The 26581-nt window shown below is 32.5% G+C and overlaps 1 protein-coding gene and 2 long non-coding RNA genes across 3 annotated transcripts in view; 2 read left to right on the forward strand and 1 right to left on the reverse strand.

The window, feature by feature from the left end:
- The first annotated feature begins 1794 nt into the window (after nt 1–1794).
- Nucleotides 1795–26581, forward strand: part of LOC130645022 (putative cytochrome P450 120) — a 36258-nt gene continuing 11471 nt past the window's right edge. Inside the window, exons 1-6 of the mRNA XM_057450861.1 lie at nt 1795–2052; nt 12595–12678; nt 12774–12858; nt 13029–13064; nt 15999–16126; nt 16647–16720. Of these exons, the coding sequence (XP_057306844.1) occupies nt 1866–2052; nt 12595–12678; nt 12774–12858; nt 13029–13064; nt 15999–16126; nt 16647–16720 (594 nt within the window). The 5' untranslated portion in view covers nt 1795–1865. The remainder of the gene's footprint in view (nt 2053–12594; nt 12679–12773; nt 12859–13028; nt 13065–15998; nt 16127–16646; nt 16721–26581) is intronic.
- Nucleotides 2134–11486, forward strand: LOC130645024 (uncharacterized). Its single transcript, XR_008982671.1, has 2 exons — nt 2134–6525; nt 6736–11486. It is a non-coding gene; the product is annotated as an uncharacterized LOC130645024 (long non-coding RNA).
- LOC130645025 (uncharacterized) lies at nt 21167–23274 on the reverse strand. Its single transcript, XR_008982672.1, has 3 exons — nt 22600–23274; nt 22396–22484; nt 21167–22320 (listed from the first exon to the last, which is right to left on the reverse strand). It is a non-coding gene; the product is annotated as an uncharacterized LOC130645025 (long non-coding RNA).

Genomic DNA, 26581 nt, shown 5'->3' on the forward strand with positions numbered 1-26581 from the left:
TTCATAAATGAACAGAATACCAACTAAAAGCTGGACCATGAACAAAAAAATAGGTAATACGTAAATAACTTTATATATACTTATTATTTTAACTATTTAAAAAATAATTATGTATCATCATTTTTATAGCTAATTCATATATTTTACCTAAATATTATTAGGAAGCAATTATAATTCTATTATTTTATACACAAATTTTAACTGAAAAAAGATATATAGCGTATGATCCGCCAACTCCGTGAATCCGATAACTCCGTGAAACTGCTTTCGAAGCCTACAACAACTTACCACAGCTCTGTCTACCATTTTTAATGAATGAATTCGATTCAGGGGGGTTGATACTACCACTTAATCATTTTAGGGGTGTCGGAACTCCCGCATGACAAAAATTTGGCGGTAAGTTCAGCTGGCTACACCTTTTTGTGATTTTCAAGTCAAGCGCGACGGTGGTCATTTTTGATATATATTGTTATCTCAGTTAATTGATTATAATTATGGTCATGTTATATATAACTTTTCTGAGGGTCCAATGATTTGAGAATGTTTTCTAATGAATATTTTAATATTTAAAATATTTTTGCTAGTCATCAGAAAGCAAACGTGTTTTTCAAATTTCACGGAGTTGAAGGATCCATCACGGCATTATTGGATGATAGTACATGTCGGATCCGGCTTATTTGTCCACAAATAAATGTATTTTTTTTCTTGTCATACCCCCCGAACGGTCCGCGACAGATAGCGCTACGATAATAAAAGTTTGAAATAACCGATATGTTGACGATATGGATATAAGGACGTTAAATGTGTTTTTTTCACGGAGTTGGTGGATCATACGCTAATACCTAAAACTCATTCTTACTCAAATATTCTACAGTCACATGCCTTGGCTTGTTGGGGACTGGTACACTTTTGATGAAAAACATGCTAGTTATAACAAATTCAGATTAATGTATTGTTTGTCTTAAGATGCAATATCATCCATTGTCACACAACAATTTATGGCTACACATAATAACATTATTTAACACAGTTTAGCTAAACACAAATATAAAACACAGTGAACATGCACCCCCCACCCCTAAGATAAACACAATTGCATCTACAGAATTACATGCCACAAACTGAAATGCACGTACATTTTCCCCAGGCACACAAAGGATATCAAGTAAATTGAGAGTTGGATAATTCATAATGGCGAAGTTCTTTCTACGTACACGACGAATGATATGTGGTGGCGTATCTGAAAAACTTCCCTTCTTTAAAAAGCACACAATCATACTATATGTATCTTCTGATATTATGGAAGAGTTCTTTTTTGACATTTCTATTTCCAACCATTCTTTAAATCTTTTATGTGTTTCTTGGCTTTCAGTTTACATTGTTATGTCTAGGACAATAGCTTTTAGATAAATAGGTGAACAGTACAAGTCACTAGCTACCTAGCTACTGTGTATAGTTAGCTGCATATTGCATTTTGTATCTTTTAAAACTTTATGCTGAGTTAGCTCGCTAGCTCTAATACATGCTCTGCTACCTATCTAACTGTAAAACGAAGTCTATCAACTGCTGAACATTGTAACGTTGGCTAATTATTTAGGTGGTCGAACAATCAATCACTGCTGATACAACTAAGAAACAAATAATAATAATATGTAGCTAGCTTACTGTCTGGACAAGCTTACACGTGGGTAGTGGAGAAGACGAAAAGAAACAAATTGCTTGACCCGTGGTGATTGAAGCCGACCCGTTTTGACTATTCTCGATTATTCAAAACCTCGGTCAATTTGGGGCAACGGATAACACGGGTCGGATCAATAGGAGGATAGATAGCTAGCTACAGGTTTATCTTTAAACTAGTGAAAGTAATGGATGTACCTGGACATGTCGGGTGGACAGTAACCGGAGATAAAACTGTAGAATTCGCCAGGTTTCCATTGGACTTCGTCAAAAACAGAATTGAGAAATATAATTCAAGAGTATTTGTATCTCGAGCTCTAAACAAGCCAACAATATTTGTTACATCAAATAATGGTATAAAAGAAATTTTAATAGGTAGGTATCAAACCTTTCACCCTCCTGCCAAGAGAGCGTGTGGGGAGTGGGTGGGAGGGGGGGGGGTGCTATGAGCTAAACTTCTCAGGCTTTCTTTGTGTTGAATAAGTAAAACGGTTTTAATCTGGAAACAAAACTTTGAGTCATGTTGCAATTCCAGTTTCTTATAGACGACTCTTATTATTATAGTGCGGTGTTATTTATAATCACCAGACCTCTTAAGCAAATAGCCTAGCAAAATAATGCAGGCGGGGAAACTGTGGACCAGTCCATTCCAAACTTTATTTTCAGGTAGAGGCATCTTTTGATCTTGAAATTAGAATATAGCACATATAGTGTAGATTAAGATCATATATCAGTAAAAAGATGCTAGTTGCCACAGTACAGTTTAAACCATAATTTGACTTTCTTCAGCTAAGATCTGCCTTTTTTTGACTGTCAATTTTTCTGATTTTTTCCGCCAATTCTGTTGGTTTGTTCATAAACACTTGGGAAAAGGCGTTCATCGGGTTATACCATCTTGTTTCGTGTCTAAGATACGTAGAGAATATCCAAGTACGAATGGGGTGTATACTGGCTTCAAACAAGGTGAAGAAATATCTGAAATTGATTTTTCTCGGACAAATGAAGTTGAAGATGAGAATATTTGATTGTAAGTTAAAAACAACAGTCTTTTTCAGGAGAGGCGTTCGATCGCATGCGCACGCCGTGGCACACGCGTAAATCGTTTCAGGCGTGTGATTAATTGAATTAATATTGAGTTTTAAAAACTCATTTTACAGCGTGCGATGGCAGCCTTCGAAATAATTTTTGGAGTCTCGTCAGACAAAATGCTCGCCACATTTCTAGTTTGGTCGGACATGGGCGTTTAATAGGCGTTTATTCAAAGCATTACGGTATAAAAAGTATAAATATGAATAACCTTGAACCAAGTATTTCTTTTTGTTCGATAATTGAGATAGCTTTGGTAATAGAATAGGGGTATTGGGAACCAGGTTTATAATTGTCGAGGAAGTATAAAGGTACATAAAACACAATTTATTTAATGCGTTTGTATTTTCTATAATTCCTTTTTTTGCTGGTTGGCTTTCTGGAGTACGATATATGTACGCTATGTCAACAACAGTTGTCATATCGTTTGGTATATTACAAAAAGTGATTCAGATTCGTCAAGGATTTTAACTTGTAATGTCGCGTCAGATTTTTTTATTTCATCACCGCACGTTGCTGTCTGCGTTTGAGCATTGGCCACTCCAAGGGATGTCTGCGTAGATATACTTTTACCAGCTTTAAAATAATCTGCTTTAATTTGTGTAGAGTCAGACATTCTGTTTGTGTGGACAGGGACATTAAGTTCTATCTCTGAAAGTGAGTTGCATGCTTTGAAATTAAATATTCATAAATTGCTACATTTTTTTAAAAAGGGGGTAAAATATTAATAAAAATTAAATTAATCTGGTACTATTGTTCAGAGTAAAACAATCATTTTCTATTTACAATGTTTTGATTCGCTGAGAACCCAATGCTTACGTCACAACAAAATATTATTTTAGCCTCCCTTTCATGTAGAATGGCTTCGGTATAAATTTGCTTTTGACAATGTGCGATATGAAAAATTTGTAAACATAAAAGAAATGTTATTCGAGTTGTAAAACTTTAGAAATATAACCACTTATATTGTCGCAACAAGTAAGAAAAGTGCAATTAAGTTCAGGCTACATTTTTATTATTATATTTTTACTGGACAGTACCATTTTTGTGAAATATTTTGAAAAAAAACTTACAATTCTTGCACATATGTTTTAAAATACTAAATTTTCATGCTGCGAGACTAATTATTTCTTCAGAAAATGAGAAATATTTATAATGCCCATGGTCAAAGACTTATTAAATTCACTCTGTTTACTTCCTTTTGTCAGTACAGAGAAAGGGCGAACAACTTAAACTGAAGAGGTGTATTACATGATTTCACTTTCGTCAATAATGTTCTCTGTTCACTGGCAAAACTGTATGCCTGACTTCATTTGCTTAGCCTAAGTCTATGTAGAATCCACTACATTACCCATTTTATATAGATGACTTGCTATTGCTTACAAAAGTTAAAAGAGTTTGTGGTTGTTTTGCACATGTGCAAGCATTTCTGTAGATAGAAAATATAAACTACATGACCACAGTAATCTAAGAAATTCATCCAAAAAAAACATTTGCTTAAAATTAGTGAATTTCTTTATGAAGAGTTAAGAATGTATAGTTAAAATTTAATTCCAGTTTCTCTTGGATCTTAAGGTGGTGATACACGATTTGATTAATGGAATTCGATTTGTTGAATTTGACAAATTGAATCGTGTATCATGTAAAAATGGTATGCTTTCGGCATGTTTGAAAATGTGAGTTTCTATCTATTTGTTAATTCGCTTCACTAAGTTTTCTTAATTCAGTCATCACCTTAAGAAAACAAAAAGAAATATAAAAGAAAATAAATAGGACAAGATTCATTGCACATTCTATATTCTAAGGTTTCGGTCGATCTTCTACCATTTTCAATGTCCAGTCGTATAAATTTCAACAAATTTTATAGAAAGTGTTACAATCAAGTATAGTCAATGGGGGTAAAAAAATCAACAAAATCAGGGTAAAAAAAACAATGGCTCCTACCTAGGGAATAATGGTGAATTTTTAGTTTTAGCTGATTTTTCATTTATAGGAATATCTGAAGCATATTTTGGCCAAGTATTAAGTTTTCAAGGTTAATAGTTTTTAATTTATAATTATTTAACTTTGGATGTTAAAAATTATGACAAACAACTTTCAAACCACATTAACTTTTTATTTCAGTTTTTAGGTAGAATTGGGTTGAAGTTTGTTAATGCTGTCATAATACAAGTATCATAGGGTGTTACTTGGTATATATTGATTTTACTCTGAGTAGGCTGTTATTCTGGCATGACTATGGTTTTTTTACCCTATTTTTTTTTTATAAATGGGGTAAAAAATAATATATTTTTGAATTTCCGCGCCCGAAGGCGTAGGAAAGTCTTTAAAACCGTCGTTTTTTCTTTCGGAGCATTTTTTGAGAAAAAATCGACCCTGGGATTTCACGTTGGTCCGTCACAGATGTAAACTTCGTACTCAAGCTCCTTAACTACTGAGAAGTCTAGTATTGATGCTTCAAGCCAAAATTGGTATTTGTTTTCGACAAAATTTGACACAGTTAACAAAAAAAGTATGCTGAACATAATGGTGACATAATAATTTTCATTTTTGTCACCTAAATGTCATTTTAGGCCAAAATTGGTCCAAAAATTAGAACTACTTTATTTTCAACAAAATTTGGCACAGTAAACAAATATAGTATGCTGAACATGATGGTGGCATCAAAATTTTGATTTCTTGTTACCTAAATGTCATTTTAGGCCAAAATTGGTCCAAAAATTAAAAATACTTTATTTTTAACAAAATTTGGCACAGTTAACAAAAAAAGTATGCTGAACATAATGGTGACATCAAAATTTTGATTTTTGTCACCTAAATGCTATTTTAGGCTAAAATTGGTCCAAAAATTAAAACCACTTCATTTTCGGCTAAATCTGGCACAGTTAACAAATAAAGTATGCTGAAAATGATGATGGTACAAAAGTTTGGTTTTTGTCACCTAAATGTCATTTCAGGCCAAAATTTATCCAAAAATTAAAACTGCTTTATTTTCGACAAAAATTCACACTGTTAATAAAAAAAGTATGCTGAAAATGATGGTCACATCAAAATTTTGATTTTTTGTCAACTAATGCCGTTTAAGACCATAATCGTTTCAATCACAAGATTTTTAACCATGAATGATAGGCTGTATTTTTTGTTAGCAATTTCTTTTAAAATGTGAGTTTATTATGACACGTTTCGTTTTGTTTGCGTTTGTTCTAAGATATAATGTCACTGATAGGCTTTATCTTCAGAGGTTCATGCACCAAACCCCTTTGAATGTTTGGCACAATAACACAACGAATTAGCAGGTTTTCATCAAATATTTTGGTAGCGCTCGGAAATTCTTAGAGTCCCCCAGGGCTTTTTGTTAATTTTTAACCCAATGTTTATTTTTTTACCCCACTACAGTAATAATGGTAAAATTGGAGATGGTAGGTGTAAAATAATTATTTACTTCTATTCATTTTAGATTACTAACTATATAATTGCATATTATTAAGTAAATCAACAAACTTTCTAAAATGGTTAGGTCATATAGACCAAAACCCAAACTATACACTGAAGCCTCTATTAACACTGCTGTAGATAAAGTTAAGAACGGGGCGACGGTGTATAAAACAGCTAAGAAGTATCACATTTCAATTTCGATGTTAAGAAAAAGATTTTAGGAGGCAAAAGGTCATTTCAATAGAAAGAAACAAGGTCGCAAGAATGACCTTTCTGCAGAGGATGAAAACCATCTAGCCGAATGCATCAAAAAGATGTCAGAACTAGGTATATGCATCAGTTTTCTTTCAGTTAATTTCTGTGCTTTTATGAGAGTGTCATACAATCTACAAATGAATATTACTATTGTATTATTTCTGTGCTTTTATGATAGCGTCATACAATCTACAAATGAATATTACTATTGTATTATTTCTGTGCTTTTATGAGAGCGTCATACAATCTACAAATGAATATTATTATTGTATTATTTTTCAGGCTTTGGTCCAACACTCATAGAGCTCAGACAAATAGTCCAAGACTTTGTTGTTATGAAAAACTTAAAGACACATTTCAAGGATAATATGCCAGGTCATGACTGCACAAGGTCATTTTTGAAGCGCCATAAGTTGAGCCTTAAGAAGGGAGGGCAGATGCAATTAGCCCGGAAGAATGTAACCTCTGATCCTTTTGTCATATACCGATTTTTTGCACTTTTGAAGCACTGAACAATGAAGTTGAGCGTCTTGGAATAAAGGATAAACCCGAGTGTGTTTACAACTGTGACGAATCAGGGTTTCCAACAGCCCCCTCAAAATGTAAATATGTGGGTGAGATTGGCAAGAAATGTATATAAGTTACAAATGGCTCAAACAGGGAAAATTCAACAGTCTTGGCTGTGTGCTGCGCTGATGGTACTTCACTGGACCCCCTCATCATTTTTAGGGGAAAGAATCTTCAATTGACATGGTTAGGAGCATATGCTCTAGAAAATACTTACTTTAGTGTAAGTGACAGTGGTTGGATGACCACAAAGATATTTGATCATTGTTTCAGATATTGACATTTGATGGTCATATTACTCATTTGTCAACTGCTACAATTGATTTTGCAATGGAGCAAAATATATCCTTAATAACGTTGCCAGCCCATTGTACAGATGTGTTGCAGCCACTAGATGTTGGCTGTTTCAATCCCTTAAAGGTTCACTATGAGCAGTACCTTACAGAGTTTGTGCATAGAACTGGTGGACGCCAAAAGCTTCAAAAACTTGCCTTTTGTAATCTAATTGGAAGCATTTGGAGAAAAGGCTTGACAAAAGAAAATATCATTTCTGCTTTCAACACTACTGGAATTTTTCCAGTAGATGAAACAAAGTACAAGGTTTCTCGCCTAGACAAGTGAAACTAAACTCTTACATGAAGTGGAGAGAAGAAGGATCACTGGTTGACGAGGATGGATCTCCCATCTTAATCAATCAAACCAAAGAATCAAACATAGCATTCAACCTAAACAGTTCACAAGCAGATAGCTCTTTTAACGAAGCAGTGCAGGTGTCCGTGTCAATTTGCAAGTCGCTTTCATCAAAACGCAATAAGTCACCAAAGAAGTTACCCTTCTCTGTGCGTTCATTACAAGATTCCAGTGATGAGGAAAGTGTCAATTCAAGTTTTGATGATCAGATGGCTTCCTGCAGTAACCACAATCCAACCAATTAATGAAACCAGAGGAGATCTTGAAGCTATTAGAGCATAATGCACCTCCCGGTTATAAGTATGCAATTACACTTGTCCTAAAAGAGACGGACAGTATTGAAAAGGTTTTAAAAAGAAGAATGTCATCAATAACAACACTGACGTCAAGTGGAAAAGATGCCCCAAAGAGACAAAAAATTTCAATGAATGGAGCAGTATTGACAAGTCCTGAATATCGAGCAAAAATTGTAGCCAAAAAGAAAGCAAAAGAAGACGAGGAAAATGCAAAAAAAAAAGAGAAGAGATCAAAAGAAAAGACAAAACAACAAAAAGCAAAGGCAAAGAAGGCTAAAAGCCAAGCCAAGAAAAATAAACAATATAAAAAACAGGGGCCATGATTTCCGAAAAATGCTTAAGGGCATGGTACGTGATGACACTGAATCAGAAGAAGAGGGAAGTGGTGAAGATGTAGATATCCCAGGAGAGTCGGACAATGAAAACCAAGGAGTTATTAATGAAGCCAATGATAAAAAAGAAACCGCTGATCACCAAGGCCAAGAAAACACCGATCACCAAGGCCAAGAAAACACCGATCACCAAGGCCAAGAAAACACTACCTCTACCCTTGATCATTTACACTTTTCCTGGGTTTTTTTTTCTCAAAATAAATTAAATGGCCGTTTATTGCAATTAGATAACCCTAGAAGTCACCAAGTCCAGGTCAAACTCACATACTTCCAAAATCTAAGTATTTGCCAGTATGTTTTGTTTGAAATACAGTGTTGGTTTTTAGCCATGTAATATCCCGTTTTCATGATTTTAGTTCACCGTTTACAGGAATGTTTTAAGAACGAAATGATAACTTCTGTAGTCCTTCTGTAGTAATTTTCTAAACTTTATAACAAAATACAGCTGGGTATGAGCTTTAAGAACGTTTTAAGAACGAAATGATAACTTCTGTAGTCCTTCTGTAGTAATTTTCTAAACTTTATAACAAAATACAGCTGGGTATGAGCTTTATACTTTCATTTTTGTAATCTAAGAACACAATGCATCAATGTCCTTGTCAATTTAAAATGAAATACGGCAATTTTGAAGCTTCACAGGGTCATTTTAGAAGGAAATACAGAGATTTTAAAGCTTTGCAGGGTCATGTTCTCGACCTTTCAGAATGAAATAGGGTGATTTTAAAGCTTCGCAGGGTCATCTTTGTTATTTCTTCACTTCTAAACGAAATACAGCCATTAGTATATCAAAGTACAGCAATGTTTAGCTTCACAAAGTGATATGTTTATCAATTTAGAATAAATTAACCATTTATAAAGCTTTGTGAAATCATTTTAGCTTTGCAAAGAATTCTCATATATTCTTACAAACAAGTCGTTCTCTTCATATTTATGTTTGTTTAATAGATTTTGTCAGTTTTAAATTACTTCTATGCCCCAACAGTTATTTGCTTAAAGTCTTCCTTTTTATCAGTGGTAATACTTGTTACAAATATTTAAAGATTGCAAGGCAATTGAAATAAAATTTTATGAATTACAAAAAACGAGTTCCCCAACTCACTGTCTGGGACCTTGTTGTTTACGAAATTGGTATTTCTACTTTTAAAAACATAAAGAACAAAATTGGTGTTGCTAGAAATAGGAATACAAATATCGTTAAAAACATGCGTATTTTAAAAAAATACGAAATACGAATTTCGTCTTTTTAAAAAATACGCATATCTTTTAAAAATACAAAATATGAATTTCGTATTTTTAAAAATACGAAATTCGTATTTTGTAATTTTTAAAATGCAAGTTTCCGTATTTTGTATTTTAAAAATAAGAATATCGAAGTGGTCGATTTTCCTAGAAAGCGTCACATATTAGAAAAACAACTAATAATTTTCTGATTTCTTTGTATAGATTTTGTATACATTTTCTACTGATATTGTTTTACAACTTCAAACAAGGTTCAAAAACCAAAATTATTATTGGTTCGTTTAATTCATAATAATATTAATATTTCTGTAAAACAAGGTTAATAGTTTACAAATAACTTCCAGTAATTTGAAAAGTTTTTTGAGAGTTACGTATATAAATTGGTTCAAGAAACCATGATCGGTTTAAAACCATCGTTATTGTCATATCAGATTTACTACTTAATAATTATTAACCATTTTAAAAGTTAGTTTATATTAATTGGGCTATTATCACATATCTTAATTTAAAAATAATAAAGTTTTTTCGTTATCGAAGTTATTTTATAAAATTTTTACTATTATATATCTTTATTTAAGAATAATAAAAAGTTTGTTTCGTTATATGCGATTGTGCAGAGCTTATTAAAAAACGCCTTATAAAAAAAAATGTTTTTTTATAAAGTAATGCTACTTGAATTTATCACTGATCCCTGATAAAAGGTTGATATTATCAAAAAAACTATAAGGTTAAAAAAAAAACTATAAAAGTTTTAAAATAAGGGCTACCCCCTTATTTTATAGTTTTTTTTGCATAAAATATCACATTTCACAAAGAAAATTAAAGTTTAGATAGCGCTAACAAAAATTTCTGCAAACATTTTAAATTTACAAGATAATAAAAAATAATAAATATTGACACTATAATCACCATGATGGCAAATTAACACTTTGAACTAGGTATTTTACACTTAAAAAATTGTAATGTAAATTTTAATAAAGTATCTCTACATTATACTACTGGCAAAATATTTGCTCATTTGTTTACATGAAGTCTTTGCTGTTTAATACATTTTTGTCCCATAAGTATAGTTGCAAAGTATAATTAAAGATTTACATTGACCACCAGGGATAAAATGTTTATTTTAGGTGCTGATTTATGAAGTTTATACAACGCCATATTTTTTCTAAAAGCATGGAAACGCGATTATTTAACTTTTAAACAAAGCATTTTGCTTAACAAGCATCAAAACATGATTGTATAAAGTTGAAACAATGCTGAATTTTGTTCTAAAACCATCAAAACGTGATCGTATAAATTTTAAACTCGGCTGTATTTTCTTTTACAAGCATCAAATCTTTATAATATGAAGCATAAACAGTGCTGTATTTTCACACATTCATAGAAATGTGTGATTTGGTATGGGCTGCGAATAGTATCAAAATTAAAGCCACCACAAATAGCGCGTTATATTGACCAAAAGTTTTTGTTTATGTATTTTTTTTGCATATAGCAGCGTTTTTTTGTTGTTTTCTTATAATCGCGTAGCTTTATATAATATACCTGAAATAATGAAACCAGTAGATATATAATATATCCGAATTTTGAGAAATTTCGCATCAAATGAGGGTGTTCATTGTCTTAAAATGATTGTTTTGATTTACTGTATGTTGACAATGCTATAATGTTCGAAATTGACTCGAGTTGTGTGCTCCCCAGCCTTATCTCGGTTATCCGAAAATAGTCACAACTTTTAATATGATTCAATTTATCATCATCTCTTTCTTTAAGTTTGTGCCTTGATATTATGCCAAATTTTATCTTTGTATATTTTATATTTTAATGAATACATTTTATTTATTTACCATCATAGTGCTGTGTAAGTGTTCAAATCGCTTCAGTTCTTGTTGTTTTTACACGAGACATTAGAAATTCGATTGACAATATTTTATGTTAAAACTTGGACATCCATGTGTATGTGCACAAATTAAAACAACATTTTACGACGTTTCGGGTGTCATACACCCATTTTTAAGTAAAATAAAAATTATAGAACAGGTCTATATAAACAAGAACGTTGCCATAGACACAAGATATATAAACATAATCAATACAAAATTTAAGTATAAAGTATGTGTACAATACGAATGTGTGATTAAACTGGACGGTTTTCTTGTTTGATTTCAAAAACTATCAATACAAATTCGTTAAAAAAATCCTATATACTATACATTTAAATCTTTTGTTTTGTATAATAAAACTGGTACTTTTGGAGTTCATTTTATCTTTAGAAACATTGTATAGTAAGGTATACTTTGTTTATTTTTCATATCAATGATTTTCTTCTATTATAGAAAACTTCTCTTTTTTTTTTCTTTTGAAACTAAGCATTTGGTATGGCTTTGTTTAACGAAATGAAGTACTTCGTAGTAAACATTTGACTTGCTCATGAGGAGCAAGTAAAATGTTTACTACTTTAATATGTGAGAAGAAAAGATTAAAAATATAATAAAGGCTGCTTTTCACTTCAAGAAAATTATCTGAAGAATGGAATTTGTACTAAAATGTTTCCTTTCCGTTCTGTTTTGGGAAAAGTAGAATGAAGTTCAACTTTTTCTTTGCATTCTCTGTGGAAATGGTTAATCTTACTAATTATTCACTGATAGCTATTTTTTAACAATTTATGTACAATTTTTCTTTTTTTATAACGAAGTTCAAGGGTCGTATCATGATTTTAATGCTGATGTAAGAAATTCATTACTTTTTCCTCTAGAATTCAGATAAGCCCCTTAAAAATAATGCTTAGGAATATTTTTGTTTACACAAGCAAAATAATATTTTCTCAATTATTTATCATGTTGCCCACATCCAATCTTTACTGATACTTATGGCAATGGTAAAACTAGCCCCTACAATGATTTGATGCTATATTTGCATAAGGCATGGTTCAGTTGAAAAATCTGATTCATTTTTTTTAGATAAAAGTTCATCATTTGGGATGGGTTACAAAGATTTTGGATATATGCATGCTTTATACGGAGATCTATTTTTGTTTGATGATGGTATTGTTTCATTGTTTATGACTTTATTTTTTTTGTGTCTGTATCCAAGTCAGCCTATGGCAAATGCTATGCGATTAAAATGTCTGTGCATATAGATGAAGAAGCCTACAGAGTTCGCGACTTAGTAAGAGGTTTATTCCACAAAGACAATTGTGATCACTACATGAAAACTGTCACAAGGTATAAAGTCTGTGCATTGCCTTTCATTTATTTTACCCTATGTGTTGAATATAACTTTAAGCTATTGGTATCCAGTCACTTTGTTTATCTAAATAACCAATCTCTTGCTCTTTTTTATTGTAAATTATGTTCATATGGAATTTTTCTAGCCTCTAAAATTCATATTATAGAATAACGCATGAAAAGCTGGAAAGTATTGATGTCAAGTAAGTGAAAAGTGTGTAATCTTTTTTTGTGGAAACATATGATGATTGAAATTATTTTGTTTTGAGAGACTGCTCAAAAATTTGTGGGCATTAGCTGTTTTGAATTAATTCATACAAAACTAAATTCAGAAATTTTGTTTCAAAATTTGCTATTTTACTAGATGGCATATTAAATATCTACATCTTTGTCACTGCGTTTCTGTTTATCAAGATACTAGTTGATAAGGCCTGTGGAAAAATCCACTTAGGCAAAAGGCAATAAAAATATAGGTTGCTTTAGATGTTTTGCTGACGTCAGCAGTGCATATACAAAAAAAAAGTTCTTAAAATCTTACACAAAATGTGTAATGTCAAATCACATTAAATCCTCCGCACAAATTTTACACAAAATAAAAAAGAACAGCTTGCAAGGTGCAAAATCTAGTTGATAAAAAGTTACAACAACGACACTCACAACACCAATACTCACAACACCAATACTCACAAAACCGACAGTAAGAACACCGAGAGGTACAACATCGACAGTCACAACACGGATAATAACAATGTCAGAAATGACGCATCTCAAATATATGTACATCTTATAAGTGATTATGTTGAAAACCCTCAGTATTTTATTCTGAAATGTCAAAAGGGAGGCCTGCAAGAGTTAGCACAAATCAACAAAAATATGTTCTTTACACATTTTAAATATTGTCTTTCCCTTAAAAGCTTATACAAAAATATGAAAAAGCCATAGTTTGGAAAACATCAAATTTAAATCTAGAAAAATCAGTCATTTCGGTTGCATACCATCCTCTCCCACAAAAATTTACACAAATGTAAAAATCAACCAGTTAAGAACATAAAAATTTTCTTTTTTAGTATGATGATCCGTACTGCCCTTTATCAACAATTTTAAACCTAAATGTCAAAAAATCAATAAGCAAAGAATAAACTTGAATCAGCAAAGATCATTATTTTGGAAACATTATATACGGTTCATAAACAAAAATTAACACAAAATGTAAAACAGATCGGTTTTTGAGAAACACATCTAAATCAACAAAAATAAGTTCATTCAGCATGTTGTATATTGCCATTTCCCAATAATCTTGCACAAAAAGGTTATGAAACACATCAAAATTGAGAGAAAACAATCATTTCAGTGCATATAGTCCTCGCCCATTAGATTACAAAATATAAAAAACAAAAACACTTTCAGTGAGAACATTAAGTAATTTTTGTTATCGTCAGCAAACATTTATCCCTTCAAAATTTTGTAAAATTCTCAAGAAAAGCAAAACGTAAAACCATGGAATTTTCTTCCAGCAAAAATTACATCACATTCAGTTAGTTCTCCCAAACAATAGTTCATAATACGAAATATAAAAACAAAGTTGTTTAAATAGTCTGAGGATGTATACTTAGTGTACGAAAAGCTTAACAAATAAATACTTTTTAACTTTCAAACTCGTTTTATTTTTTTCTTAATTAATAAACTATAGCTGTTTACCAATAAAGACATAAGCTTATACGACAGCTTACAGTGAAGTTTGATTCTACAAAAATTTGTTCTTTCAGTATATATATTGCATGTGGTCTATTTTCACAAAAGTTTACACAAAATTTCAAAAAACAGCATTTTGCAACACGAACAATATAAGCTGACAACCATAACATCCTCTCATAAATGTTTTTAACCCAAAGTCATAAACCCACGTATATAAATTTCCAATCAAATGTCAAAAAACCCTGTAAAAAAATGGCATTTTACATGTAGGCGGACAAAAGTTTAACAGGTTTTAAAAAGTAATTTTAACACACACACTTTAAATTCTATAAAATTCGTTCCACTTGTCATATTGTGGTCCCCTTGTAAAGTTTACAGGAAATGTGAAAAAAATATTCTCTATGGGCATAAAAATGTGTCACATTATCCTAAAAGTTCAAGAAGTTTTTGAAAAATTTTGTAGCTAACTTGTTCCATCATAATTCGTGCTCAAAAAGAAAGAGAAATTTGACTATTAAGGTGGGTATAGATACCTAAAAAAGAGGAATAACAACATAACTCATAGGTTAGAGTTGCCTTAGCTATGGGGTGAAGCCTTAAAGCTAACAGCAGCTAAGACACCCAGTTAAATGTACTTAAACCGGGGAGACTTAGCTGGGTCTATAGCTAGCTATTCCTGCTTAGTAAAACACATTGTAAAGAGAAACATTTGTAATGTAAAAATGATAACAGTGAGTTCAACAAACCAAAGTTTTCCGTTTGTCCAGCAAATTAGTTTGTTAGCCGGCTAACAGCTTTATGTAGCATTTTGAATTTTTGGACAGTTACGCACCAGGGGTCATTAATTATGCAAAAAAAAATGTAAACATTATGGCTAGCTTTATTATTTTTTAAAAAATGCGGTAAAATATAAATTAGAATTTGGAGCTTTAAGGGATATTTTTTGAGAATGCGATTCTCCTTGACAATTTTAAGTGTACTACATAAAAAAGTAACACGTAGCTTCAGCTTAACTTCCGAAGTAACGTCTTGTGGCTTTCAACTTTATTTTTCTACATCTACTTCTTTACTTTGACATTCCTTTCTCTGAATCACTTTTTGCACTTTTTTCAAGACGAAGGGACCGTGCTTTTGTTGTTGTTTTTTTCGGGAGTTAGCCGTTAAAATTATTTCAGCAAATCAAGTTGCTTCATTTTGATCAGGTGATGTAAACAAAGTAAACCCGCTGGCAAAATTACTTTTTTTGGCGACTTCAAAGAAAACTTCGGCTACATCAAAGGAAAATGAACCCATCCATTTTGCTTGTTACAGACAGACAGACAGACTTCTTTTAGGAAATCCCTAAACAGAAAAAAAATCCACAATTTTCTACTGTGGAATTGCCAAAAAAATGGACTGTGAAAGTTTGTTTTACAAAAAAGTATACTTCATATTTTTTTTAGAACGTCAGTAGATGCTTACACAGTTTTCAAAGACTTAGCTACGGAGATATGTTTAGCATTGTTTCTTGATGTTGATGAAAGCACCGAATTCCACACGGTAAAAGCTGCAGCAACTTTGCATTGGCATGGTATGTATATTTTGCAGTGCTTCTGTCCTTCTTTCAGTGAGCCAAAGATGTTATTTAACAATTATTTAACATATATGTTATGTTGTTCATACTGTTTACCCAGAAGCCAAAAGAATGTGCAGTTTTTTTCTGTTGGAATATATAGAGTGTACCACAACTTTTTTTGCCTCCCTAGTGAAGTGGATTTTCCTTGAACTAGTGGTGCAATTTTACACATCACAATGCTAAATCAACTGGACATTTTCGTGGCCTCTGGTTGTGAAGAATACTGGACAAAAGGTCTGGTATCCGGTCTTGCTAGTGGTATAAACTAAATGATGAAACCTTTGTTCTATTGTCTCTATATTATGACCCATGCATTGCGCATTAACTTGCAAATCTATGACAGGTCATTTTGAAGCGGTAATCGAGGATTTAACATTCGTTTTCTTTTTTTTATAGATATTATTACATTTGAGTACTTTGTATTGGTTTATTTTAAACTTTTTTGTTAAGTATGTTTATTTTCATCTACGCACAGGACTGATATCTGTTCCTTTAAATTTGAAAGTGAAAGGTTGGTCAAGTTCCTATGGTAAAGCTTCTGAAGCAAAAGTAAGATTATTAATAGTTATTCAAAATTACTTCCAATACTACTTTTGTTTCTATGTTTAAGTGTTCACAGGATTGCATAGTTATGTGTTTTCTTAAATAATTCTGTACAGACAAAATTTTAGATTTTGTTGGATAATCAGACAATTCGCACATGCTTGCGCCCAAACTCGCGCTGTCCAGGGGTGCAAACTATCGCACGCGCAAAAAGTACACATCGCTCCGATTTAAACATTGTGCATTTTTCATTAAATTTTAGTTAGTGTCTTCTTGTAGTTTTACAACTTTCAATATTATTCTCGACTATAATTTTAATATTATTTTTGTTTACATGTATTCATAGAAAGTAGAAAGTATAATTATTTTTAAATTCTTAGCTGTATAAAAATGTTACGCAATAATCGCATGCAAAGAATGTTTGGGTATTTCTCATTTGCAGTTTGGTTTTTGCTACAGGCTTTTGAGGGACCTGTTTTATTTTAATATAATGTAAATATATGGTACTATAAATCTTCTGCACATTCTCATTTGTTATGTTTTTGAAAAAGAATAGTTACGAAGTCTTTTAGTTACTTTCAGTTACTTCCGGTTACTAAATTTCAAGTAGATCGTCATATGAGAATCGAGGCACACAAAGGAGGACTTGAATTAGAAAGCGCCCTTTTGAGTAACTGTAAGTTGGTTCCTTATATATTTAAAAATATATAAACATATAAACCTTGTTCTTTCGACTTTTGATATAATCAAAGTAACGGAAAACACTGTTTTTACATTTCACTTCAGGAACAATTGCCTGTCATTTGAATGAAACAGCCAAAGATATCAGTACATATATATATATAAACGAGGTTCCGTTTTATAAGATTTATATTTTTTATAACAAACATAATTAAAAAAATGTTACTTAAATTAGTGTTTTTTTAAAAATAATTTTTATACATAAAAAACCTTTGAATATACAGTCGGCGCTCGTTATCTCGACTACCCGTTATCTCGAACTTTCCTTATCTCGACCTATTTTTACGGTCCCTTGAGTACAATTTATCACGTTGTCTTGACCTTTTCTGTAACTTTTTAAATTTCACCACACAAAAAAATTCGATCAGGAAAAAAAATCAGGAAAAAGTTCAAACGAACTTTTCAAACTTTCTGAAAATCAAGACTTGTCTGGGATAAAGCGTAAGCATTGTATTGACAAACTTTCCTTATCTCGACCTTTTTTACGATCGACGCTCCTTATCTCGACTATCCACTATCTCGACCTTTCTCACCAGTCCCGTTGAAGGTCGAGATAACGAGCGTCGACTGTAATAGTTTTATTTATCCGACGAGATGACAGTGGAGCAAGGAATTTATTAAAAGTATATCAAAAGCTGTCATCGAGAAACGCCATGGATTGATCGCAAGCAACCCATTCTTTTTAATTGTCAGTGATGGCTCTCAAGTTAAGAAAAAAAAAGGGTGGACCAATTTATGTGTAGCTTGATCTTTTGAACATGTCGGAGTATAGTTGGTACGGATGCTGACTTTATTAAAACATGCAATAGATGGAGTTTTCGATAAGGAACATGATGAAATTCCAATAACAAAAAATTGATAAGTTCAACGACGGATGGTGCAAGGGTCAACACAAGGGCACATAAAGCTGTTTTGACGCGGATGGCTGAAGCTTGTGGCTGTTAAAGATACATGTTGTAAATCACGCATTGAGTGAGCAGCTGAAAGCGTAGTCACAGACACGGTTTTGCAGAAGTAGAAAAGTTTTACTTGGTTTTACTTGTTTATCTATTTCTTTTTACGCAACTCGGGGCGCTTGAAAACTAAATGTAGGTATACAGAGATACAGCCGAGACTGCAGGTATTGATCGAAATTATCAATTCATATGGCCACCTACAAAGTTATTGCAGACAACGACATGGGAGGAAAGTTTGTTACTGTTAAAAGAATTGTTAAATACGATATGAGTAAAAAACCAGTCATGCGCCAAACAATACATAAAAAAAACAGGTCTCAAAAATGCGAACGCAGCCACCAGAGAAACTTCAAAATGACAAAAAGCTTGTAGCACTTGAATTAATCGAAATTCTTGATAGACGATTTGCTGATTTCGATGCCTTGATTTTTGAAGGCATGGAGTGGATGGATATTCTATCTTCGTCTGACGAAATCAGTTACAGTGATGCTGGTCATCACTGTAACTGATTTATTGCCCTGTCTAGACATTTTGACACACTGTTAAATCTGGCAGGCTTTGACATTGGTTGCCTAATAAAGAAGCGTAAATCATGCAAGCGCTACATAAAGGCATAAAGTTTGTGATCTCCAAACGAAAAATACAATCGTTTGACATCATGATTCATTGTAAAAAGCATTAGTGTTTTATTACTAAGAAATGGAGGATGAATTGATTAAATAAAAGAATGGTCGAAATATCTACTATAAAAAAAAGAATAAATTATTTAAAATGATCATACAATTTTGATTTGAACCTGTTAAAATTAACATCATTTAATATTTCTCTATTTTACTCACCATAAACTTGAATGAACGACGACCATATTATGTGCGAATTTTTGGAAGCCGTGATAACGATTTTTTATTACTGCTGCTGTAATGGTTGTTTATTAACAGAAAATACCTATAACAGTTGACACATAATTCACAGTCAATACACTTTCACACCAGTAATCATTAGTTCTTTTTTATTGTAAGTTTATCCCACGCGAAATGTCCTAGGAAGCCGATTCGCAAAAGTTAAACTGAAGAAAAAACCCTCAAATTTCATGTTTCTTCAGGCTTTGTCTTTCGACAAGATAAGTGTAATAAATCAATAACATCGGTGGGTTTAGATTTTTCTGTCGAATTATACAACTTTGACATCGGATGAAGGAAAGAAATACACCGAGGGAGGATGGAGAGCGTCAGGTATCGCAGATGCCATCAGGATGGGTAAAGCAAATCTTCCATCTATAGATCCATTTGATGATCTTGACCCTTTGCTGGCTTCGACCGAAGTATCGGGAGAAAATTTTACATTGATCGCTATATCAGCCGATCAAAATGGAGAAAGCAAAAGTACTTTTGATGTATTTTCTGATTAAATTATTTTCTGATTAGAAAGACAAACTTATGTATGATGTGAACAATTCTCTTTTTTATTTGTCAAAATTCCAATATTTAGAGAGAGAAAACTGCACAAAAACCAAAAATCGCGAAAGTTATCTCACGCGAAATCCACTTTTCCAGTTGAACGCGAAAGTTTATTTTTCGCGAAGTAGATTTAATTACTCATTCGCAAAAGTAAATTCCAAAATTTCGCGTTTTTTTTCTCGCGAAACTTTTTCCCCGTTGTCATAGCACCATTTCTATATTTCATCCATGTCGTGATTGAGTTTAGTTTCAAAAACCTTAGTGACTTTCCTCCACATCAGCATATTTGACAATCTGGGTGTATTTCAAATCAAGATCATTAAAATACAGCAGGAATAACAGTGGTCCCAGAATAGTACATTGGGGTACACCCATAGTTAATAATTCCTTTTTTAATAGTACTCACAACGTATTGCTCTCGGTTAAATAAATAGTCAGTAAATCATTTTAAATTATTTTCCCATATTCCATAAGCAGTAAATTTTGAAAGCAGTTTGCCGTGACTTAACATGTTAAAAGTTTCTCTGATGTAACAGTGTAACACTGACGGGTTAAAAGGAGTCATTTTGAGAAACTTACGGGAGTCATTTAAGACTGCTTGTGGCGACTCCCAGAAGGCGTCATTTTGACTCCCTTTCGCGTTCATTTTTTGACTCCCTTTTAGTTATCAATTTCAGAAATGACTCCTTTTTGGTTCTCACGGAAGCAACAAAAAAATGACTCCTTTAAGCGTTTTATTTATTGACCCTCTTAAGGGTGTCATATATTAGGTTGTCACTCTTAAACGATTTGACTCCCCTACACGTTTCATTTTTTACTCCCTTTAGGTTATCAATCTCCGAAATATCATTTGTTTCTTCGTATTCTCTCAAGGGTGATATATTGACATTTATTAGTTTTTTTCACATTCCCGTGTGATGGGGATATACATGAAAGATATCAATTTTTTAGTAAAAATGGTGATGGTTTTATTAATTTGAAAATAATGTATTAATTTAAATATACAATATTGATAAAAATTACTGAAAAGTATTAGTAAAAATATAATATATAATATATAACAATGTTAACTTTGTGAAAAATAAATAACAAACAGATAAATATTAATGTTAATTTTATAAAAAGTAAATAACAATGAACAGATAAATATTAATGTTAACTTATAAAAAAAATATACAACTAAGCGGATCAAAAACATACAGAAAATATAGCGTTTAAGAGATTTTGAGCAGTTTTGTCAGTCGCATCTAATCAACCAACACACACATTTCGAACCATCCGCCTAGTGAAAAACCGGTTTAAAAAGTACTCTAAGGGTAAAATATATACAAAAAACTAATAATTCTTTTTATAACTGCATGAAACATTTCAATTTTTTTCAACTTTTTAGAGGTGTTCCTGGGTAAAATATATACAATAATCTAATAGTTTTTTTTAGCTCTAACATCATGTACAAAACATTTCACTCTCATTAAACTGTTTTTTATTATGTTTAGAACTTCAGAAATAGGTGCAACTGTATCGTGTATTCCCATAAACTCTTTCTGTAAAAACATCATTGTGCCATTATGTCCTTTCGGGTACATAAGGTCGAATATATAAAACGTACTAAAGTACATGAGTACAGCAATCATGAAGTCATTAGACTGACTGACTTTCAAACAAACCATCAACGAATATTTTGAAACTTGAAGCTTTTACAACATCAACTAATGCATTGACGGTCGCATTGCATTGAATTTGGGGATTGTTTCGCGAATTTTCGAAAATGATTATAGTAACGATGGTATCAAGATCATGGCATAAGAGATGACAATACCTATAAGTATGTAACAATGATCATTAAAGCGAGATTACTGAAATTTCCAAATTCATGAATATTTCCAAATTATGTAATACCTGTAAAATGTAATATTTTTTGACCCACAAAAATAAGTAACATTAAGTTATAAAAACAACTTCAATTATTTGTGCCATCTGCTAGTTATTTTATATCAGTTTCTAAAACTTCAACTTGTAATGATTTTGGAGCATTCATTTTCAATAACGCAGGAGAATATTTTCTAAAAAATTCGTTCCATTTTTCTTCGATCACTATTTCAGTCGTTCTTTCAAATTCAGAAACCATTAAATTAAGTACATCAGTATAAAAATAAAAAATCTTTTTTGCTTTTAAACTTAAAAATATAACAACACTCTGTTTCCAAGGCTTAGCAAGGCTTTCGTTTTTAGGGATGAAGGATAAACTGTTCCTTCATTTTTTCAATATGTAAAAATATTGCCCTTTCATCTTCTCCTTCTTCAACAGCGGGTAAAAAATTCTGAACCCCCCAAATATTTGGTGCGATAACTAGTGCTTTTTTTGTTGCTATACTTTATCTTTGATTCTTCTATAGCTGCAATATTGACGCACTTTCTTTCTTTTCTTTCTTATTCTTTTCTTCAAGTCCCACTATAAGTGAAAATAAAAAAAGTAAATAATTTTCTCTGTAAAAACAATTGTCTCATGCAACATTCAAATTCTAACCTTTGCATCCCGTTCTGTCGGATAATAACGCATTAGATATTTCCATCGTGATAACGTAAAGTGCACCATTTCATCATACTGCCGGTAAACTAAAGAAAACAATGAACAACTGAAAACTATGTAAGAAAAGTGAAAATTTTCATCAATGTAAATATATAAAATAATTGAATTAACATGAAACAGTGAAATGAGATAAGTACTTACTATGCTATTCTGAAACATTGATCAAAAAGGCATGAGAACAAAGTTGTGAAATCCCCAGTTGTCAAATCAACACTATTATTTAACTTCTAGAGTAAGGAAGGTGATACCAATTCATCTTTTAATATGAATGGTTGTGGCCAAACATTTCTTGTTAAAGATTCAGAAGAATAGCCATTTTCAACAGACGAGTCCATAGCATTCTCTGAAGGTTGTTCTTCCCTACCATTTCTGTAGCTAAAGTTTACGTGATCATCACTATTATTATTCAAGGAATCATTTAAAGTGTTGATAACAGTAAATTTTGATGCTCTACAATATGCAACTTGTTCAAATTAACCAATCCAGCAGGGTTATCATCTAGGTTTATTAGTTCGTCAAATTCTTCTTCCAAATATTGAATTTGATAATTGGATGGTAAAGGAATTGGACAACTTGCGAAAGCTATCTCAATAGAGTCTTCCAACTTTGTTGTTTCCACAATTCTAATGACATTGCTCACATTTCTATATTTCACTAAAGTAGTTCAGGGAGTATGCAACTCATTGTTATATTTACTGTGCAAAAAATGAAAAAACGGTACATCACATTATGATATTACTTAAAACAAAATTAGAGTAAAATACAAAAACAACAGCATATGTTAAAGCAAGAATGTTTATTGTCAGAATTTAACCGAAGGTAAAAGAATGATACAAAAGCAAGTTTTTGTTAAAATTGTATATACATAAATGTCAAAACTTAACAGGATGAAAAGCAGTTGTGTACTTTTTATTCTCACACTTGACCCATGGGTATAACATAATTACATAATTAAGAGAAAAATAAAAAGTTAAACTACAGATTTTCACCATTAATTTTCACAACTTTTCTAAAAAACATCATTAAAAAACTATTTAAATATAAAATGTCTTAAAATGATCTTATTATTGTAAATCCCTAATGGATGAAAATCAGCAAATTCAATCACTTTCTTAAATACATTTTCATCACTACGTGTTGTGACGTACCCATTGATATGACTGTCATCTTATACAAAAATACGCTAAGTGTGTCCGTCTGTCTGTGACAGGCAAAGTTGATAACATCATTTTCCTTTGATGTTGCCGAAATTCTTTTTGAAGTCGCCGAAAAAATTATGTCCATTTTGCGAGCGGGTTTACTTTGTTTACATCACGTGATGAAAACGACTCAATTTGATGTGCTGAAATAAATTTAACGGCTAAATTTAGAAAAATAGTGTCCTCTCGCCACCAAAAAAACACACAAAAGAACAATCTTGAAAAAAGTAAAATAAGTGGTTCAAAAAAGCATATTTAAAAAGAAAAAAGTCCAAGTGAAGAAGTAGAAAAGTGAAGTTGGAAGTGAAAGTGGAGCTACGTGGAGCTAGAAGTAAAGTAAATTTAGAAGTAGAAAATAAAAGCCACCAAAAGAAAGCACAGAAGAACGATCCCTTTACCTTGAAAAAAGGGAAAAAGTGGTTTAAAAAAGCATAGCTATATATTTAAAAAGAAAAGAGACCAAGTGAAGAAGTAAAAAATGAAGTGAGAAGTGGAGCTAGACGTAAAGTACAGTTAGAAGTAGAAAACAAAGGCTAGAGTTTAAAGTGGATTTGAAATCACAAATAGTAAGAACTTTGATATTTTTAGACGTTTGGTTTTTATGTCAGTGAATCAAGCAGACCCGCATTTCCCAGGATAAGCCACATTTTTTATATTTTACCATATTTTTTTACGTTTTGTTGCATAATTCATGTGCCCTGGCGCGTAACTAATGTATTGTCCTAAAATTCAAAATGCTACATAAAGCTGACTAAGAAACGGAAAACTTTGGTTTGTTGAACTGTAATGTTACTAATTTTACATTACTATTGCTTCTCTTTATATGTGTTTTACTATGCATAAATAGCTAGCTTTAGTTTTAGCTAAGTGTTCCCAGTTTAAGTATATTTGACTGGGTTTCTTAGCTACTGTTAGCTAGTCTCTTATAATAATACGGAGAGTGTGTCTGTGTGTCTGTAACAGGCAAAGTGGATGTCTTCATTTTTCTTTGATATTGCCGAAAAGTGCATGTCTAATATGTTAAATTTCCTGATGTTACTTCACGATCTTATATATCTTATATTAAATTAATGAAGCCATTACAATGCACCTAAAACTTTGAGGGCAAATAACTTGGAAACGAGGTGGTGACGTCAATGATTTTTCACCGCATGGGTAACTAGGGACAACCTAGGACCAATTTGGGTAATTTTCCCAAACCTGGGTTCCCGAACACGTTTCGGAATGGACGGGTTAATGACGTCATCAAAAACCTTCAAATCCTAATATCTCTGCAACCGTTCGTCAAAAGTACATGATCTTTAACATGGAGGCTGCAGGTATACAAATTTCTGAAAAAATTTTTTTGGGGGTTTGACTGGCCATTGCTGACGTCAGCAGAATTTGGAAACCCTTATCTCATTAACCGCTCATCAAAATCACATTATCATATACATTTTCTTGATCAGCGTTTTAACTTTTGCACAGTACAGGCAACAAAAAAACTAAATTTCGCCAAAAGTTTTTGTAATTTCACTGCTGACGTTAGCAAAAAATCTAAAACAACCTATTTGTCCATTGTATTGTATTTAATATTTAGTATTCTGCAACACTACGGAGAGCTTGCCAAGGCAAAGGCATTTCTGGTGCCTGCCTACTATGCCCTTGCCTGTGCCTCCTATGCCTTGCCTACCCCTGCCTTGCTGATTCCTCTTCCTGTTTCCTTGCCTGCCTTTGCCGTGCCCTTTCCTTGCCGTCCTTAATGCCTTTGCCTTGGCAACCTCTCCGCAACACTAGGTTTTATTTTTTTACTAAGTGTTGCGGAGAGGTTTCCTTGCCTGTCTGCCTCTCCGTAACACTTAGTAAAAAATAAATAGTTGCCAAGGCAACCTCATTCCAGAATAAATTATCCTGCCTCAGTGGATTTTTTCACGGGCTTTATAGACTACTCCGCAACACTTTCTATTTCTAGTGGATAAGGCCCGTGGAAAAATCCACTTAGGGAGAAGGGCAATGGAAAAATACGTTGTTTTAAATGTTTAGCTGACGTCAGCCAGTGCAGATCCAAAAAATTTTTTGCGAAACGTTGATGAGAAAAATATATAGGACTAAATATTTTTGTCGAACGTATAAGGAAATATAAGGGCTTGAAAATTTTGCTGAGGTCAGCAAAGACCCGCAAAAACACACAAAAAAACGCTGATTAAGAAAATGTATAGGATCATGTATCTTTGACAAACGGTTGCAGAGACATTGGTGTTTGAAGGTGTTTTGACGACGTCATGAAACCGTTCATTCCGAATCGGTTTTAGGGACCCAGGTTTGGGAAACTTAACCAAATTTAGCCAGGACACCCAGCATAATTTTTCTTACCACCGGGAAATCGGAGTAGTTAAGGTTGGAAAAATTACGCTGGGTCTTAAACGATTTTTCTGCGGCCAAAATCTGGCCGCGCTTTTTGATTGGCTAATTCTATTGTTCTCTGCTCACGTGATTAATATCGGGGAAAGCCCTTTTCATCCCGAATATCCCAGCGAGTGGTTTCACTCACCCTAACAAATATTAGTATTCTACAAATTTTTACCAGAGTCAGATTTGGCCAAGCTTGGTAAACAACCCACAGATATAATAAAATGGCCTCCGAAGCGATTAGTCACATTGTTCAATTTAAACTCGGGGTTTCCGCTCATCGCTCGCGTCTAATTTTTTTTGTTTGAGAGAAACTCATTTTATCAACTAGAAGAAAAAAGCTTAGTTAACTAGGCTAACCCAAATTGGTATCAGGTGGTCCCTAGTTACCTACGCCATGATAAATCATTGACGTCACCACCTCGTTTCCAAGTTAATTGGCCTCAAAGTTTTAAATGTATTGTAATGGCTTCATTAATTTAATATAGGATATTAACGGTAAAGTATTGTTATTGACGTCGTCCCGCCGTAACGTC

Source organism: Hydractinia symbiolongicarpus, chromosome 5, assembly GCF_029227915.1.
Source record: "Hydractinia symbiolongicarpus strain clone_291-10 chromosome 5, HSymV2.1, whole genome shotgun sequence".
NCBI classification, from domain to species: Eukaryota; Metazoa; Cnidaria; class Hydrozoa; order Anthoathecata; family Hydractiniidae; genus Hydractinia; species Hydractinia symbiolongicarpus.